We start from the raw sequence: 18,676 nt of genomic DNA, 5'->3' as shown, positions 1-18,676 counted from the left end.
TGGGATGCACTGGGAGTGGCCTAAGACTCCGATTGGCCAGATCTCTTAGGCCACTCCCATGGAGGGTGGCCTAAGGCATTCCTCCTGCCATTGATCTATGAGCGGGGGGAGGAGGGGAGAGGGGACTGGGCATCCCTCCTGCCAGTATTATTTGGGGGATGGCAGCAGGAAGAACTGAGCACTCCTCTTGCCATGGACATTCGGGTGAGGGGGCTTCGGGGGTTCCGGCAGGAGGGACTGGGCATCTCTCCTGCTGGCTGACTTCGCGGGGGAATGGGCTCCCTGCTGCAGCCACTAAACGGTATCTATTTTAAATGTAGGCCTATTGCAGCCCTAGGGAGATGCCTAGGGCCGCCTAAGCTCACCTAAGGCCACTTCTGGACAAAACCAAGCCCACACCTAACCTTGGGTGAGCTTAAGTGACCCTACGTGCCTCCTTAAGCTCATGAAAACGCCTACAATGTAGGCAGCCTTCCTTGGGCTGCTTTTTTTTTTTTTTTTAAAGTGCACCCTTGGCTGGTTAGACAGTGGTAGGACGACCACCGCTGCCTACAATTGGGACACCGTTTATAGAATTTGCCCCTAAGATCCATCTGGCCTGCCCAATTTCATTTCTGGTGCATAGCCATAACCCCCTGTCTTTTCTTCACTTCTTTGCATGTTGGGATCCTTCTGTGCTTATCCCATGTTTTCTAGAACTTGGTTACCATTTCTGACTCCACAACTTCCCTCAGGACTTCATTCCATGTACCTGCCACCCTTTCTGCGAAGAAATATCTTCTGAGATAGCCCCTGATTTTATCTCTTTGCACACATGAAACCACAAACTGTGACCTCTTACTCTAGCGCAGTTACATCTCAAACATTGCGTCCTTTACTATGTATTGGATCCCATTTCTGACATGGTGAGCCTGCCAACAGCCAAAGCATAAATCGTGCAAAACATTAAAATGTTTACATAAAAAGCAGCTCACCCTTTTTTCTGTCTCTAATATTGTCGGCCTGTCTGAAGTTTTATCTTGTTTCTGCAGAAAACAAAACAGGTTAATAGAAGGGGATGTGCTAATACTAGCAAATTGCAAACAAGTTTCCATTAGCTCAGTGGTTCCCAAACCTGTCCTGAGGGAACCCCAGCCTATCAGGTTTTCAGAAAATCCGCAGTGACTATTCATGACTTAGAGCATGCAAATCTAACTCATGAATATTCACTGCAGATATACTGGAATTGCACCGATTCTCTATAAAGCATAATGTAATGTTTTCAGACTGCTTTAGAAAAGTGTGTCAGTGACGACAGACAGACAAATGCACACATTTTGACTAGCTTATGCTGCTAACATTGGTCCTTTGCCCTGGACAGATGAATTGCATAATTCTTCTTCTTATTTTAGCTTTAGAAAGCTTTTATAAAACTTGGCTGTTCCAGCAATGTTTTAATTATATATATATTTTTTAGATCCAGTGCTTTTGAATAATAGGCTGCATTGTTGTTATTACCAATATTTTTGTTTGTAAACTGCTTTATTTATTGGGATTTACTCGTCGCCTTTATGTACAAAGTGGTATATAAAGTAATAAATCTAATTCAATCTCAAATTATATTACAGGCACTGTGGGAGACGACTGAGAACAAAATGGACCACTTTCCAGCCAGAGCTATTTAAAAGAAGTATATTTCTATTTTGGGGTCCTTTTGCTAAAGCGCACTAGCCGTTTTAGTGCACGCCAAACGCTAACACATCCATAGACTATAACGGACGCATTAGCATTTAGAACGCGCTAAAATAGCTAGTGCGCCTTTGTAAAAGGACCCTTTTTTTTATAATGGTGATATTTGTGGGTAAGAAAGGAAGGAATTTTGGCATTGTGTTAAAACTGAAATGACTGTATGGTGGTTAGAAAAAGGGTATTAAAAACATAATTGTATTTGGTGATAAAGAACTGTCCAGTGTTGGGATAAATGAGAAGTCATCTTTATCGCCACAAAACAGCATATAAACTGCTCCAAAGTGAACCAGAGCACAAACCATTACCTAGAAATGATTCTCTGCAATAGAAAATTCCATCAGGGTTTTAGCAACCATTACAAATTATTCTTAACTGGTAAGATGTGGTAGCATCACATTACACCATTTAAAATGTGCCCTCTGGTTGGCATCACTGGAAAGGTAAGAAATGGAGTTGTGAAACACTTGTGGAAGTAACAACATCCAATGCCATTTCGAGACTGTTTTCCCTTCTTCTCCTCCATCCGTTCCCGAAATCAAGAAAGAGTCTGAGGTGGAGAAGTCACTGTTTAGTTAAGTTAGAATATTCCCCACTGTCACACAGGGCTCCTTTTACAAAAGCGCGTTAGGGCCATAACGCGCGGAATAGCGCTCGCTAAATTGCCGCTACCGCCTCCTCTTGAGCAGGCGGTAGTTTTTCAGCTAGCACACGCTAATCCGGTGCGCGCGCTAAAAACGCCAGCGCCACCTTCGTAAAAGGACCCCACGGTGTCCTGAGCAGATCACAGTACCTCCCAGTACGTCCAAGGATTGTCAGAAGGAAAAGCTTTCCTGGTTGGCATAATATTTTGCAAAACGCTTAGGTCAAAGCGGGTGACAAATTTTTTAAATAAATAAATAACCTCAACTTTACTAAACGCCCATTTCCAATAATAAAAATTCTCTTTTTTTTTTTGTTTGTTTATACTTTCGATTCCCACAAGTATTGTTCTTTGGGAAAAAAGTTTCTATGTACCCTGATGTTGCTAGACCAGGGGTGTCAAAGTCCCTCCTCGAGGGCCGGAATCCAGTCGGGTTTTCAGGATTTCCCCAATGAATCTGCATGAGATCTATTTGCATGCACTGCTTTCAATGCATATTCATTGGGGAAATCCAGAAAACCCGACTGGATTCTGGCCCTCAAGGACCGACTTTGACACCTGTGTGCTAGACAGACACAGGCACGTAGGAAATTGTTTCTTGTAATGAGGCCTGAAACAGTCTCTTTGGGAGGTGCCTACCCCTGCAAATGTCAAGTTAAATATTTAGGGGTTAAATATGTGTTTTATTCTCCTGAACAACTGCGAGCCTTCTTAGGCTTCAAGAAATTGGCTAGCAGGGGTGTCAAACCTGGGGCGTGAGGGCCGCATGCGGCCCCATGAAGTATTTTGTGTGGCCCCAGTCGAGGGTGATGCAGTGTTTTCCCTCTGCTGCCCCCGGGTGTTTACCGTCTTGCCGGCTCCCTCCGCTGTCTTGCTGCAGGGTTTGCGCATTTGTGTGGCCCCCAGAAACATTTTTTTCGGCCAATGCGGCCCAGGGAAGCCAAAAGGTTGGACTCCCCTGGGCTATAGGGAATGTTTAGTTGTAGTGAACAGCACTTAGGGCTCCTTTTACAAAGGTGCTCTAGCGTTTTTTAGCGCACGTACCGGATTAGCGTGTGCTATAGCGTGCGCTACCCGAAAAACTACTGAGGCGGTAGCGGCTAGCGTGCGTGCTATTCCACGCGTTAAGGCCCTAATGCACTTTGTAAAAGGAGCCCTTAGTTAAAATGGGATTCATTGCTGTTAAGCCTATTCCTTGCTTGATTTCTTTAAATAAGTTTCTCTTCATTTATTTAGAATTCCTCCTCCAATGTTTAGTGGTCTAAGGAGCTTTAAAAAAAAAATCTTCTTTCAATATTGTGTTAATATTGTATGAAATAGTAAATATGGTTTAAAAATGGTAAAAAAAAAAAAAAAAAGAGATATTTATGCTAAAATTTAAAAGCGCCTGCTACCTAGAAAAGTGCCACTGATCAGGATCAGTCGCTTTTCAGCTGCATTATCTGTTCTGCTGCTATCTGGATATTGCTAGGGCCATCTGTAGGCAGACCCCAGAGTTATCGGTCTAGAGCAGGGGTAGGGAACTCCGGTCCTCGAGAGCCGTATTCCAGTCGGGTTTTCAGGATTTCCCCAATGAATATGCATTGAAAGCAGTGCATGCAAATAGATCTCATGCATATTCATTGGGGAAATCCTGAAAACCCGACTGGAATACGGCTCTCGAGGACCAGAGTTCCCTACCCCTGGTCTAGAGCAGGGATAGGCAATTCCGGTCCTCGAGAGCTGGAGCCAGGTCAGGTTTTCAGGATATCTACAATGAATATGTATGAGATGGATTTGCATGCACTGCCTCCTTGAGGTACAAATCTATCTCATGTATATTTATTGTGGATATCCTGAAAACCTGACCTGGCTCTTGAGGACCGGAATTGCCTACCCCTGGTCTAGAGGCAATAGTCAGTCCACTAAGGGCTCCTTTTACTAAGGTGTGCTAGTGTTTTTAGCACGCGCTACATCGCCGCACGCGCTAATCCTACGCTACGCGCCAAAATCTAATGCCAGCTCAATAGTGACATTAGCATCTAGCACGCACGCCACAACCGTGAGTGCAGCTTAGTAAAAGGAGCCCTAACTGGATAAAGTTTGGAAAGCTAAAGGATTACCCACATTAATGCCAACACTGACCACCACCAGTGCTAAATATCTGGTTTTAATTCAACTGTGGCAGCCAGAATTAAACTTTAAAAAATTAAAAAAAGCTGACCTCCCTGGCTAAATAATGAGCTGGTTTTAGTTCGCTCATTGTAAACAATTGTAATAGCTGTCTTTAGAGATTATGAAGAATTTCAACTGTAGGGTATTAATCCTTAAACAAATACAATCAAGGGAGGTTAAAAAGCCTCTGTCATGCTGCTTGCTGCATCAGATGAGCCAACATTTCCATCATTTATCTTGACTTCCAAAAAGCTTTTGACAAGGTACCCCATGAGTGGCTGCTTAGGAAGCTGTGGAACCACGGGGTGGAAGGCGACATACATAGATGGGTTAAGCACTGGTTGACAGGCAGGAAGCAGAGGGTGGGAGTGAAGGGCCACTACTCAGATTGGAGAGAGGTCACAAGCGGTGTTCCGCAGGGGTCAGTACTCGGACCGCTGCTGTTCAATGTATTTATTAATGACCTAGAAACAGGGACGAAGTGTGAAGTTATAAAATTTGCGGATGACACCAAACTCTGTAGCAGGGTAAGAACAGTAGAGGAATGCGAAGAATTACAAAGGGATCTGAACAAGCTGGAGGAATGGGCAAATAAATGGCAAATGAGCTTCAATGTGGAGAAATGCAAGGTCATGCATGTAAGGAAAAAGAACCCGAGGTTCTGCTACAAAATGGGGGGCTTGGTACTGGGGGAAAGTAACTTGAAAAGGACTTGGGAGCGCTGGTGGACACCACAATGAAGCCATCGGCACAATGCACAGCGGCCTCAAGGAAAGCAAACAGAATGTTGGGTATCATCAAGAAGGGTATTACAACCAGAACGAAGGAAGTTATCCTGCCATTGTATCGAGCGATGATGCGACCGCATCTGGAGTACTGTGTTTAGTACTGGTCGCCGTACCTGAAGAAGGATATGGCGATACTTGAGAGGGTCCAGAGAAGAGCTACACGTATGATAAAGGGTATGGAAAACCTTTCATACACAGACAGGCTAGAGAAACTGGGGCTCTTCTCCCTGGAAAAGTGGAGACTCAGAGACATGATAGAGACATATAAGATCATGAAGGGCATTGAGAATGTGGAGAGGGACAGATTCTTCAGCCTATGGGGAACTACAAGAACAAGGGGGCACGCGGAGAAACTAAAAGGGGACAGGTTTAGAACCAATGCCAGGAAGTACTTCTTCACTCAGAGGGTGGTGGATACCTGGAATGTGCATCCGGAGGGTGTGATAGGACAGAGTACTTTACAGGGTTTCAAAGAGAAATTGGATAAATTCTTGAAAGAAGAAGTTATTGAAGGATATAGATAGGGAAGATATAGGATGAAGAAGGGTACAGTTAGAAGGATATAGATAAGGAAGGATAAAAAGGATTGAAGGATATAAGGGATTACTTACAGGTCATGGACCTGATGGGCTGCCGCGGGAGCAGACTGCCGAGCGAGATGGACCTCTGGTCTGACCCGGCGGAGGCAAATTCTTATGTTCTTAGGGCAGGGTCTAGGACAGCATCCTAGAAGAGAAAACTCTGTAGTGCTTCTCTATCATCACCCTAAACCAGTGGTTCCCAACCCTGTCCTGGAGGACCACCAGCCAGTCAGGTTTTCATGATAGCCCTAATGAAAATGCATGGAGCAGATATGCATGCCTTTCACCTCCATTATATGCAGATCTCTCTCATGCATATTCATTAGGGTCATCCCAAAAACCCGACTGGCTGGTTGGGAAACACGGCCCTAAACTATTTTAAGTTCAAACTAAAAGCTTTCCTCTTCGCTGATACCTTTGGACTCTGTCCTTTTAAGGACTAAACAATGACTAACCTGTACCTTCCTTCCCCCCCCCCCTTTTGTTTCTCCTTCTTACTGTTCTTTCAAGATTGTAGTTCCTCCTCTTTTCCCATTGTTCCAGTTTGTCTTAGTTCGTCTGTCTGCCAAACAAACTACCCCAGTAAGATCTGCTTTTATTAATTAAGTCTGTCTATATGTAACGTCTGATTTTATTAATTTAGTCATACCATATGTATTTTATTTAATGCTCTTTTATTAATGCACACCGCCTAGAACTTGGATGAAATGTGGAGGAGGGTGGGAACAGGGGCCATAAGTCTTTCTTCTTTCATAACCATGTCTCCCCTGGAGCTGAACAATACACCTCTGATGCATTCTAACTTCACCATACATCTGAAACCAGAACTCTTCTGTGGTAATGCCTCAAGGCACTGTGCACAACCACTCCAGGCCTGTACAAATGCATGATTTCTTGATGGACTCAAAGATTCCCTTAAGACACTACCTATATGTTTTAAAGACCAAGTAAAGAGTTGCACAATAATTTCATGGTATTACAGATTGCTGTTTATTTGTGACCACACCAGGAAAGAACAGTGTTAATAGCCCAGTTCCACGAGATGATTCACCCTTGCAGTGGAACTGGACACATTCAGCAGATTTGCATTGCTGTTATGGTAACTTCATGGAACCTATTCAAAGAACTGAGGTCAGGCATACGTTCTTTCTGTAGGTCATCGGAAGCTGTAATCTAAGCTGAAAAATGCCACATGTTAGAGGAGTTACATCGCTGCTCTTTATTCTGGGGCCTAAACCACCATCCCCCCTGTACCGCCCAGTAGGATCTTGCCTCAGCCTTGCTCACTGCCATTTAGGACAATGGGGGTCCCAAAACTGAACCAGCATGGGCCTTCATTTGCTGGCACATTGGATCTCCCTAGTCCTTGATTAGTCTCTAATCTCCTCCTCTTCCTCCTAACTTCCAGCCACTGCAGTGACAACCCTTTTTAGGGTAGACATTAATTTCCCTTCAGATTCCAGGACAAGTGCTCTGTGAACCCCACTTGCAAGCATTACTATTGTGAAATGGCTGGGCTGCTACCTTGAGAGGGGACTGAGATTGTTGTTTTTATAATATCCCCAGCCCCTGCTGATTTAACGTGCAATCATCAGGTTTGAGACTGAAACCAGTCTCCTGCAAGATAATGCCATCAGTAGGCAATGAAATGGCCCAGGGAGAGCCCATCAAAGATTACTTTCTTACCTTGCTAATATCTTTTCTAGCAGATTGGTGTGTCATTCTGAACAATAGAGTATTTTCTCCATGCTCGCGAGCCATGCAGAAGGAATTCATTCCAGGTTTTCAACTCCTCCTTCTCTATAGGACTCTGCCCCATTTTCAGTTTGTACCAAAACAGGTGATATCCCTATATAGGAATACATAAGAATCAGGAGTATGGGGAGACTCCCCAAACTACAAATCTGTTCTGCTCTGCAAGTATGACCACCAGGCCCTGAGATAGAAGATCAGGTTGTAAATGTAGTCTGAGACCCTTGTCCCTTTGAAGATGAACTAGGTCCATGTAACATGGCCTACGTAGCCAATCTGGTGCCATGACGGCTACTTTCCCTGGGTGGTATGCTATTCTGTGAAGTATTCGCCCTAGCCTTACTCACTGTGACAAGTGCTCTGAAAGTGCTGCAGTCTGCCTCAGTTCTAAGACATAACTGGATCTGGGAGAATAATCCTTGCCTCAATCAGCCAGTCCTCCAGACTTTTGAGATCTTTGGGCTGCCAGTCAGACCGAAGTTGGACTGATCGTTAACCCCTGCGGAACTGCAAATGTAAAGGGAGGGAGGCAAAATTGCAGCTGGCATCCTGAAGAGCCCTGCTGAGCCCCTTGTGGATGCCTAACAGCCTGAACTCAAGCAGCTGGAATCAGTAGGCAAGCTAAGCTACAAAGGAAATGGACCCCGAGCTCCACAAAATCTCCCACAAGATAATGCCATCAGTAGGCAATGAAATGGCCCAGGGAGAGCCCATCAAAGATTATTTTCTTACCTTGCTAATATCTTTTCTAGCAGATTGGTGTGTCATTCTGAACAATAGGGAATTTTCTCCATGCTTGCGAGCCATGCAGAAGGAATTCATTCCAGGGTTTCAACTCCTCCTTCTCTACAGGGCTCTGCTCCCATTTTCAGTTTGTACCAAAACAGGTGATAGCCCTATACAGGAATACATAAGGAGGAGGGGTATGGGGAGACCCCCTGAACTACAAATCTGTTCTGCTCTGCAAGTATGACCACCAGGCCCTGAGGTAGAAGATCGGGTTGTACTTGTAAGCTAAGCTACAAGGGAAATGGACCCCAAGCTCCACAAAGTTTACTGCAGTCTGCCAAAGAGGTCATCCAAGAGACTAACCTACTAGTTGCAGACCCAAGTCTGCATCTTCTCCATGCAGGCAGAGCTCCCTCCCCCCTCCCCCACACACATTGGGGAGCTCCGGTAGCCGCAAAACCCACAAAAAATACCAAAAATAATAAAGAAATCTAGAGAGCAGATCAGAAAGACTCCTTCCAGCTCACATACAGAAGGAAAAACTGAAAGGGGCAGTAGAGATCTATGGAGGAGGAGGAGTTGAAAACCTGGAATGGATTCCTTCTGCAAGGTTCGTGAGCATGGGGAAAATACCCTACTGTCCAGAATGACACACCTATTTCACTAGAAACAATTGTCATTTATGGTTTTTATTTGATATACCACAAATAAAAGAACCCCACACTATTTTTTGCAAGAGATTAAGGAGTTATGTTATTCAAATTTCAGCTGTACCTCTACAGTAGGAAGACTCACTCATCTGACCATCCCCACCCATATTTAAGGTCCTCTAAGGGCTCCTTTTACGAAGCTGAGTTAGGGCATTAACATGTGGAATAGCATGCGCTACATTGCCACGCGCGCTAGACACTAACACCAGCATTGAGGTGGCGTTAGTTCTAGCCGCGTAGCGCGTGGTAATATCCTGCGTGCGCCAAAAACGCTAGCACACCTTAGTAAAAGGAGCCCTACATACTGGATCTTAGCTTTTAAAAAATCTGATCAAGGTATATGGAAATTAATACTTTAATTTCCCTAAATGTAGATTTTAGAAAAACACATCTTCCTATCAGTGACTAATGGGGGCACATAGAGGATATGTAAAAGGGTGCATGTTTGTTTGTGTCTTTTTGGAGTAACGAGAACTACTTTTGATTTCTACCAGGCCACATATTTGTGCTATAAAGACTAAAATCATATACTCGAATATAAGGCAAGGTAGCCCTCCCCCCCCCCCCCAAGGAAGAAACATGGTCAACTTGAATATAAGACGGGTTGGAGGAGGTTAAAATTCAAGAGCCCTGCCCTGCCAGGCTCTGCACTCAGCACCCCTCCCCTGGATAGGAAGAACTGGGAGACAGGAGAACATGATTATATCCAGAAGACACATCCCATTCTTGCATAGCACCTTGACTGGGTTATTCTCACCTGAGCCGCCTTCTCCAGCTTAGATTTTGTATCTGCTAGTTCCATTTTGGCTTCTTGTAGTTTTGCTTTTAATTTTTCATTCTCCGACACAGCATTTTCATAAAGCTAACGTGGGAAACAGAAAAGCAACAGGTGACATCTAAATTGAACATCAAACATTTCATATTTTAAAAGCATATTTCACAGCTATACCACCAAACTCCGTCACCCCTTGGTAAATTTATTTATTCAATTTCTATACCATTCTCCCAGGGGAGCTCAGAACAGTTTACATGAATTTATTCAGGTACTCAAGCACTGTTTCCTGTTCATGCTCTGCCACCTCAGTGAAGTTCAGAATCACTTGTTTGCTGTAAGCAACCAACAAAGCTAAATTTCCTCTTTCGGCCAAAGTCATCAGCTCCTCAGATAGATATAATTTTATTTATTAAGGGGCCCTTTGAACAAGTTATGCTAGTAAATGGGTTTACCACGCCCTAAAGCAGAACTTTCCGATGTGCTAAACCCATTTCTAGCATGGCCACACAATAAGGCATTTGTCTATTTGTTGAATTTCAGACGGTGTGCAAATGTTAGCATCAGTGCCTGGGCATTTATACAAAAAATTCAATGCAGGTGCACTTATTACCTCCTATTTAGGGGGAGCTAAGGGCTCACACGCAATGGAAACGCTAACCGGATAGCACAGTGATAATGTCAGCACACCTATTCTCTGCCCCCCCGACATGCCCAGTTAAAAAACAAACAAACCAAAACTGCGAGCTTAGTTTTGTCATTTGCATGCGCTTTAGTGCTGTGGTCTCCAGTGCCGCAGTGTGAATATGAGGAAGCTCCGAGGGCCACGAAAAGATTTCAAGCTTACATATGCTACCAATTTTGTAAACTGCGTTGGTCTGCTTGTTCAGGCTGGGAATCAAGCATTACATATTTATAGTAATATCACTTCTAAAAAACACTTTATTTTGGATTATCAGCAGTAGAAAATTCCATAAATGAGTTACCTAAACAACATACTTAGGAGTTTGTTTGCCATTACTATATCAAGTGGTCAAGACTGAAATTAATGCATGCACAGGATTTGAAGTGCATTTCAGCCAGCTGCTTGAGGGTCGTAATGAAGGCCTTTAGGGGCGGTTTGTTGAACACCACTGCTTTAGTGCATCCTGCATCAGGTCATTTTTCCCATTAAGCATGCGTTAGTACTTAATGCAACGGGTTCCTGAGTGTATCAGATCCAGATGTCTTAAATTGTCTTACAAATATGTGACACTGAAATCACCAATTTACAAGCCCCACACATTCTATTTCAGAACAACAAAAGCCAAGATTGGTTAGGCTAGATTTGAACTCCTGATTCTCACATCAGAGAGAGACATGCCAGTGAGCAGATACACTTTATGAAGAAAGGTTAAAGTGTTTTAGATAATCTGATTTCAATATCAAGGATGTCCATAATAAGTATTCTGGAAACTTCAAATACAGTCAACACTTGATTCAATGGACTAACAGGGGAGAGAGGGTGTCCGTAACTGCCAAGTGTCCACAGTTTCTGGGGGAAATCTAAATATTAATGAATACAAAAATCATATACTCGAATATAAGGCGAGGTAGCCCTTCCCCCCCAAGGAAGAAGTACGGTCATCTTGAATACAAGACGGGTTGGAGGGGGTTAAAATTCAAGAGCCCTGCCCTGCCAGGCTCTGCACTCAGCACCCCTCCCCTCCTGTCCTGCTAGGCTCTGCACCCTGTCCCCCCCTCCCTCCCTCCACCGGGCCTGCCGTAAGACCTGGTGGTCCAGTGATGGGATCCCTCCTGCCTCCTGTCCCGGCCAACTCTAAAAAGTTTACTTCTCTGCTGCTTCCCCCACATACTTTTAAAATTCCCTGGTGGTCTCGCTGTGAGCCATGAAAGGAGAGATCCCTCCCACCTCCTGTCCCAACTGACTGTGACATTTTTTACCTCCTTCCTGCCTCCCCAGTGTACCTTTCAATTTCCTGGAGGTCCAGTGGTGAACCGAGCAGGAGTGATTTTCCCAGGGGAGGCGCGAGGGAGGTAAAAATTGTTACAGTCAGCCTGAACAGAAGGCAGGAGGGATCCCTCCTGTTCCGGCCCACCACAAAAACACAAGGGACTGCAAAAGGTATTCAGGGGAGGCGGGAGAAAAGTAAAAGTTTTTAGAGTTGGCAGGAACAAGGAGGCAGGAGGGATCCCTCCTGTCCAGGCCCACTGCTGGACCACCAGGTCTTGCGAAGGCCTGGCGGAGGCCTGCAACAGGTTCGAGAGGGGGGTGGGTGGGCGCTGACTCAAATATAAGCAGAGACCCCCATTTCTGGGCCATTTTTTTGACTCAAAAAATCTTGGCTTATATTCAAGTATATATGGTAAATTAGTATATAAATGTATTTATTTGCTGTGTGTAAATGATTTAAAAAACATAATAATGAATATAAAATAAATGTTAAAATGTTAATTATTTTGTCTGTTTCTAAAGTCCATTAAATCAGAATCTGTTGTATCGAGGGTTGACTATATAAACAGCAGAGCCCAAGATAAATCATCAAACAGCAGCTGAACACCATAAAAGCTGCTGTCAATCAGGCAAAATCTAGAAACACCACAGACCGGTGAAAGGGGAACAGTTACTTTCTTATAGTCCTTGTCGCCATCATCTGTTCTGCTGCTCAGGGAAGCCAGGCGATTCTCTCTTCTGGTATAAACGCTAGTCCTGCTGGAGGCGCCATCATTAAAACTGTCGCATGTTATGGGGTTGGTATTGCTAGTTTCTAGCCTAGGAGAGAAGTGTGAAAAGCACTAGAAATAAAGATTTTTATGATTTTTTTTCACTCTTTTAAAAAAAATGTTATATCTTTTTATTTTCAACTTTATTAGTAGTTATACAACTTGTTCCAGAAACAAAGAGTAAGATCTCTAAGAAAGCAATACAAAACAAACATATAGCAATATCAAAAGAAAGACTTATAAATGAGAACTTAATCTCTTTCTTACACCACTATGAAGTGGCCTGAAAATATGAGGAGCAATAAAAAAAGAAAATTAAAAGATGAAACGGTGCCAATACAGCCATTATCCAGCCAATATCAAAAGATCTAACTGTTAGACAAACCCTTTAACTCTATAAACGCTTTTAGATGTTCAGGTTGAAAAAACACATATTTTAAACCTAAATATTTCACAATATACTTGCACAGATAAGCTAACAAAAAGGTTGCTCCCAATTTCCTTGTTCCTTCTCTAAGAAGCAAAAATTGCTTTCTTCTCTGTTGAGTTGACTTTATAACATTGGGAAACCACCAAACATGTTGTCCATAAAATATGGCTCCAAAGTTTTTTGGGTTTATTTTTTTGTAAATCTTTATTAAATTTCCAAACTACCAAAGTTCTTAAAGTAAATCCTCATGATGGCATTTAAAACTTGCTCAAAAACAAAGCCAACTATTAAAAGTTGCATGTTTGGAGATTTCACATAAAGAGTTCTCTAATATAACTGATAACTTTTGCAAATCATTGCCTTGTGGTATAATTCCTTCTAGTAATTATTCATCTGGCGGGTCGTGTTGGTCAGTGTTTTCATCTACTATAATAAAGGTTTTTATGATTTTTTTTTCACTCTTTACCACATTTGCTGCCACAGTTTCTTTCCTTTGGGACCTAGTAGATCATCTGTCTACTTGTTTATTGGGACTTAACTATAAACTGGCAGGAGCTAGGCAGGGGGAAAGGGAAGAGCTTCTAGATCCTACTTTTACAACTCACAATGAGTGAGAAATTAAACCTTCTTTGAGCAGTCAAACTGTCATATTATGCATTTTAGGAACTAGAGGTAAAAAGTATCAGTGAGGTATGTTTCTAATCCCGTTGTGCCATGTCTGTCCTGGCTGGTAAGTACAGCTAGTGGATTTCTGAAAAAGGGAATAAGGGATATTATTAATATACTAGTGTTTTAGCCCGTTACATTCGTTACAGTAACGGGTGCTAGAATAGCCCCACCTATACCCTGACTCTGACCCCACCCATGCCCCGCCTCTATCATGCCCGGACCCTGCCTCCCACTGATCCCAGTCTCACCACCTCACCTTTCACCATTTCCTTTGTACCCTTTTGGCCCTCACAGATCCTCCATTGCATTTATCACCCGACAGGGTCTTTACTTACCCGAGGCGGCAGCAGTAGTCCTGATGTACCAACCTTTCCTCCCTCAGTGCCCCAAAGCAGCAGTGGTCCTACCATTTCCATCTCTCCCTTTTCCCCTTTCACACCCTTTACCATCTCTCTCTGACCCTGTTTCACCCCTTTTGCCATCTTTCCCTTTCCTGTCCCCCTCTGTCCTTCCCCAAGACCTTCTCTCTCCTGCCCCCTCCACACTCCCTGAAGTCTATCTCTCCCTATTCCCTACCATCTCTCCTGGTCCCACTAGTAGCCCCTCTGTCCTTCTCATCCATCTGTCTCTGTCTCTCTCTCCTTTCCTCACTTGAGTCCAACATCTCTCCCTTCTCCCACTTCCTCCCCCGAATCTGGGGGAAATCCCCTGCTTTATTTTAAGCAGCATAAATTTATTCTACTCTTTGGAACCTGTGGTCTGTCTCAGTATGGTAGCTCTTATGCTTCTCTGGCATACTACCCTCTCTTTACCCCTCCTATAGTTTGGTATGTTTATCCTCTTTCCCAGTCTGGCATCTCTCTCCCCTCTTTCTCTTCCCCCCCTTTTTGGTCTGGCATCTCTGTCTTTCCCTTCCCCTCCCCCTGCCTTAGTCTGGAACCTTTTCCCCCTCCTTCCTTTCCCTGGTCTGACATCTCTCTCTTCTCTCTCTCCCCCACCCCCACCCCCATCCAGTAGTCTTAATATCCCCTTTCCTTCCTCTTCCTCCCATGGTCATTATAACAATCTTTTAAAAGTCTTCAAGTCACTCTGTTGTCTTATATATAACAGCTGAATCTTCCAACTATTATTCAATATTAAGTCTAAACAACAGCGATACACTTGTAGATTATTAGTGCACACAATTCTATTTTATATAAATTGTTTATTTGTATGGACCTTCTGACTGCAACCGGGCACCAAAACCGCCTCAGTTGCTTCACTCTTCGTCAGTCCAATCTTTATTAATTTTTATTCATTATTTTTAGTCCTTTTCTTTATATATATAAAATCTTCATATTAGTATAAGTACTATGAGAAAGAGGAACTTCACTTAACTTGATAGTGTTTAGCTCAACTTTGTACCTTTGTACCTCTCCCGACATGCATGTTTCACTATAGAAACTTTTCTTCAGGGTCGAGGGTAAGACACTGGCAACTGGTGGAACATACCTGGTCTGATATTAAATGGAGGATTATAGATGCAGTAATAGTAGGGTGGGAGGGAGGAAATGTACAGAAAGCCTTAGCCATCAAGGAACAACAATGGATTTTTAAACTCAAATCTTTGGCACCTATGGGATTAAATGAAGAAATTGAATGGTTATCAATATTGTAAGAATTCCCCATAGCTCTTCATTTCTTGGGGCTTCTTTTTTGAAACTAGGAAGCCGGGCTTCTATTTTGAAGCTAACATGCCGGTTTTCCTATGCAGCTGAGCCCCGCATGACGCGCCCAATGACGTCAGACGCGCGGATATGTGCGTTGGGCCAGCTGCATTTAATGACACTGATTCCAATCGCGGCTAAGACACTACTCTGAATTGCTCCCTCAAACGGTAAGCATTGGCGATTTTTTTCTCTGTAGGCTTCTCTTAGTCTTAGTTTTAGTTTTCTGACACGAAAATGAATAGAGGCACTGCTGTTAGGACGATCTAACATTACAGCCAAATTTATCTGTTTATCTTTTTAGCTTTGCCTCGACTCTGCCGGAAAGAAGCAGCACAAATAAAACCTTAACAACTAAAGAGTAATACATTAAAACTTTTTTTTTTTTTTTTTTTAATTTAACATTATATTTGAGGGTCTTTTACCTTCATTCTAAAAGAATGTCTTTGTGAGCTCACCTTGCCAAGGGCTCTTATCACAAAGCTGCGCTAGCGTGGGAAACGCAATGAAGTCCATTCAATTCCTATGGGCTTCATTGAAATTGCTAGCATGCTTTGTGAAAGGAGCCTCAAGTGAATTGACCTTCTGATTTGGATTTTTGCAGTGCTATATGTTTACATTTTAGGGTAGTAACATATTCTAAAATCAAATATGCTTCCTGACGAACTTGGGAAAGAAAAAGATCTCACACTGTATAAAGGAGACTTAACTGCGACACAAAATCTTTTATTCAAGATGATATACAAGTAGTTTAAACTTTACTCAATTTACCACCTTTCCAACACACTGCACATAAATTTTGATTTTACAGCTAAGACACAAATGATGTCAGACCCTTCTGCAGCTGTCAACACCACATAGGCAACCCTGACAGTTCCAATCAACCCAAAGCAACTATGTTAGGACGTAGCATTTATTTCTTCTGAACAAAAAGTACCATTGATAAAGGTCTTAAACAGAATACATAATGAAGGGTTATTAAATGCAGTGTTGATTTCTCTAGGCTTCACAGGGTTTCAAGTGGTGATGCCAAGTCTGACAAGGCAACATTTGGGCCATAGGCAACCAAAGCACATTCTGCATTAGAAAGGATGCAAATATTTGTGTGATACACATAGAAATGTATAAAAAAGAAAAGCAGGAAATTGGTTTGTTGAAAACAAAATAATAAATTTAAAAAATGACTTAAGTTCTTACCTGGGAAGTCTTTCATGCTGAAATGGAAAGGGGAGGGAATAAAACAAACAAAAAAAGAGAAAAATTAGAAAAATATGTCATTATATATGAGCGCTGGCAACATATTATGCCAATATTAGCACCTCAATGTTCTCTATATCAACTCAAGTGATAGCTAAAATTAAATCTATGAATAGGATCAGAAAAAAAAAAATCAACAACCTTGGCAGCAACCATATCAAGCTATTTACGCTTGGCTAACTATTTTATTGATCAGTTCTATGAAAAACCATAGAGTCCAAACCATTCAGTCACCTTATTTAGGGTCCCTTTTACAAAACTGTGGTAACGATTCTTCCATGACAAATGCGCCGAAGCCCATAGGATTTACCGTGGGAGAATCTATACTGTGGCTTTGTAAAATGGGTCCTTACTGTCTCATTGATTGTTAGCCTAATTACCAAAAGAAAAAAAAAAAGACCATGCCATTTTGTAGCATGAGAATCAACATGGTCTATTTAAAATAATAAGCTATGGTGATTATTAAAAAGCAGAGGTATTTGAGCTCAATTGCTCTGTGTCACTTGTTAGTGATGTTTTGAAACATAAATGACATTTTCAGTGGCCGCATGCTTGAGAAAACAGGGCACTAATGGTTAAACATGCAGTTACCAGCCAATGATTTCTTGACATAGATGTACGCTGAAAATTCAATGGTTAGATTTAAACTTATGCCACGAAAGCACAGAGGGGTTGAGAAAGGGCGTGTAAACAAACCTCCAAATAGATTTCAAGCGTATCTTCCTATCAGTTCAGGAACACGAGAAAAGGACAAAGGGCTTTCAAGTTCCGGGCAATCCTACTTTAGTTATAGACTCAACATGGGCCATGTTTCAGCTTCTCCGCCTGTGTCAAGGGTCAGAAAGTGTGTAGCTCAGTTCTCTGTGGCACCATTGTGTGTTTCTTTTCCACCAGTTTGGGCAACGTTTTTTTATTGTGACTTCAATTTTTTGATCTTTTATACTGAACTGCAAGACTTTCTGACCCTTGATATAGGCAGAGATGCTGAAATATGGCCCTTGTTGGGTTCATCATTAAAAGTAGGATTACCAGGAACTTGAAGGCCCTTAGTGCCTTTCTTGTGTTCCTTTGTGGTTTGTACTTTGAATCCCTTCCTTTTCTACTATTCTTGAAAAACTAAAATCGACAACTAGACTGATTTGCATTTAAAAGTAAGAGATTCTGTTACTTGTATTGCAAGTTTTTGCAAACGTTAATGTACAGTAAGTGCAAATCTGTGCAGTAAGCAAGGGCATGCCCAGACATGGAACGGGGGCACCAGTTCCAAAAACAGAAAACTAAAGAGCTGCACCTTCAAGAAGATATAAACAGGTTGGAGTCAATCCAGACAGTGGCTACTAAAATGATCAGTGATCTTTGTCATAAAGTGTATAGGGAGAGACTTAAAGCTCTCAATATGTATACTTTGGAAAAAAGGCGGAAGAGGGGAGATATGATAGAAAAGTTTAAATATCTATGTGGACATACTGTATATACTCGAATATAAACCTAGATTTTTAGGCCAGAAAAATGGCCCAAAAATGGGGGTCTCGGTTTATATTCAAGTTAGCACCCATCTGCACCCCCTCCCAGATCTGTTGCAGGCCTCTCCTGGGCCTACAGTAAGCCCTGGTGGTCCAGTAGTGAGTCGGGACAGGAAGAATCCCTCCCGCCTTCTGTTCCAGCAGACAGCAAGCGGATAAAAGCTGGATAAAGTGTAGGCAATAGCCATATTTTGCCCTTCTCCACCAGTTCTGTAGTCACCAGAATTAATGTTTTTAACTGGAAAGACATGGGGGAACAGGAGGGGATTGAGCCAGCATTTGATGCCATAGTCTGAAAAATATCTTTAAAATTACTTCTCTTTGGCAGATCTGAAATGCAGAGACCTCAAATTAAAAGGAGAATAGAGAGTAACACCATTATCTTGTCACATCTTATGGAAGGCAGTAGTGTTGGACTAAGTGAGCTCATTATGCTATATCATCCCAAAGAAATAGCATGGCAGTAGCAGGAAGAGGTTACAGGAGAGGTGGATGGAGTTTGGAACAGGGTAA

General features: G+C 42.6%; 1 protein-coding gene across 10 annotated transcripts in view; it reads right to left on the bottom strand.

Annotated features, from left to right (window-relative positions):
- The window catches only part of PPP1R12B (protein phosphatase 1 regulatory subunit 12B), a 195,620-nt gene that overhangs the window by 25,129 nt on the left and 151,815 nt on the right, over window positions 1-18,676 (bottom strand). For 6 of the 10 annotated variants that reach the window (XM_033917689.1, XM_033917692.1, XM_033917688.1 and 3 more), the window contains 4 exons: window positions 16,581-16,597; window positions 12,462-12,627; window positions 9,840-9,944; window positions 975-1,025 (listed from right to left, as the gene is read on the bottom strand). In XM_033917689.1, the coding sequence (XP_033773580.1) occupies window positions 975-1,025; window positions 9,840-9,944; window positions 12,462-12,627; window positions 16,581-16,597 (339 nt within the window). Of the gene's footprint in view, window positions 1-974; window positions 1,026-6,873; window positions 7,070-9,839; window positions 9,945-12,461; window positions 12,628-16,580; window positions 16,598-18,676 lie in introns of those variants that run through there. The other 4 variants (XM_033917690.1, XM_033917691.1, XM_033917693.1 and 1 more) reach the window with 4 other exon arrangements.

This window comes from Geotrypetes seraphini, chromosome 13 (assembly GCF_902459505.1).
Source record: "Geotrypetes seraphini chromosome 13, aGeoSer1.1, whole genome shotgun sequence".
NCBI classification, from domain to species: Eukaryota; Metazoa; Chordata; class Amphibia; order Gymnophiona; family Dermophiidae; genus Geotrypetes; species Geotrypetes seraphini.
This window is presented reverse-complemented; position numbering and strand designations above follow the sequence as displayed.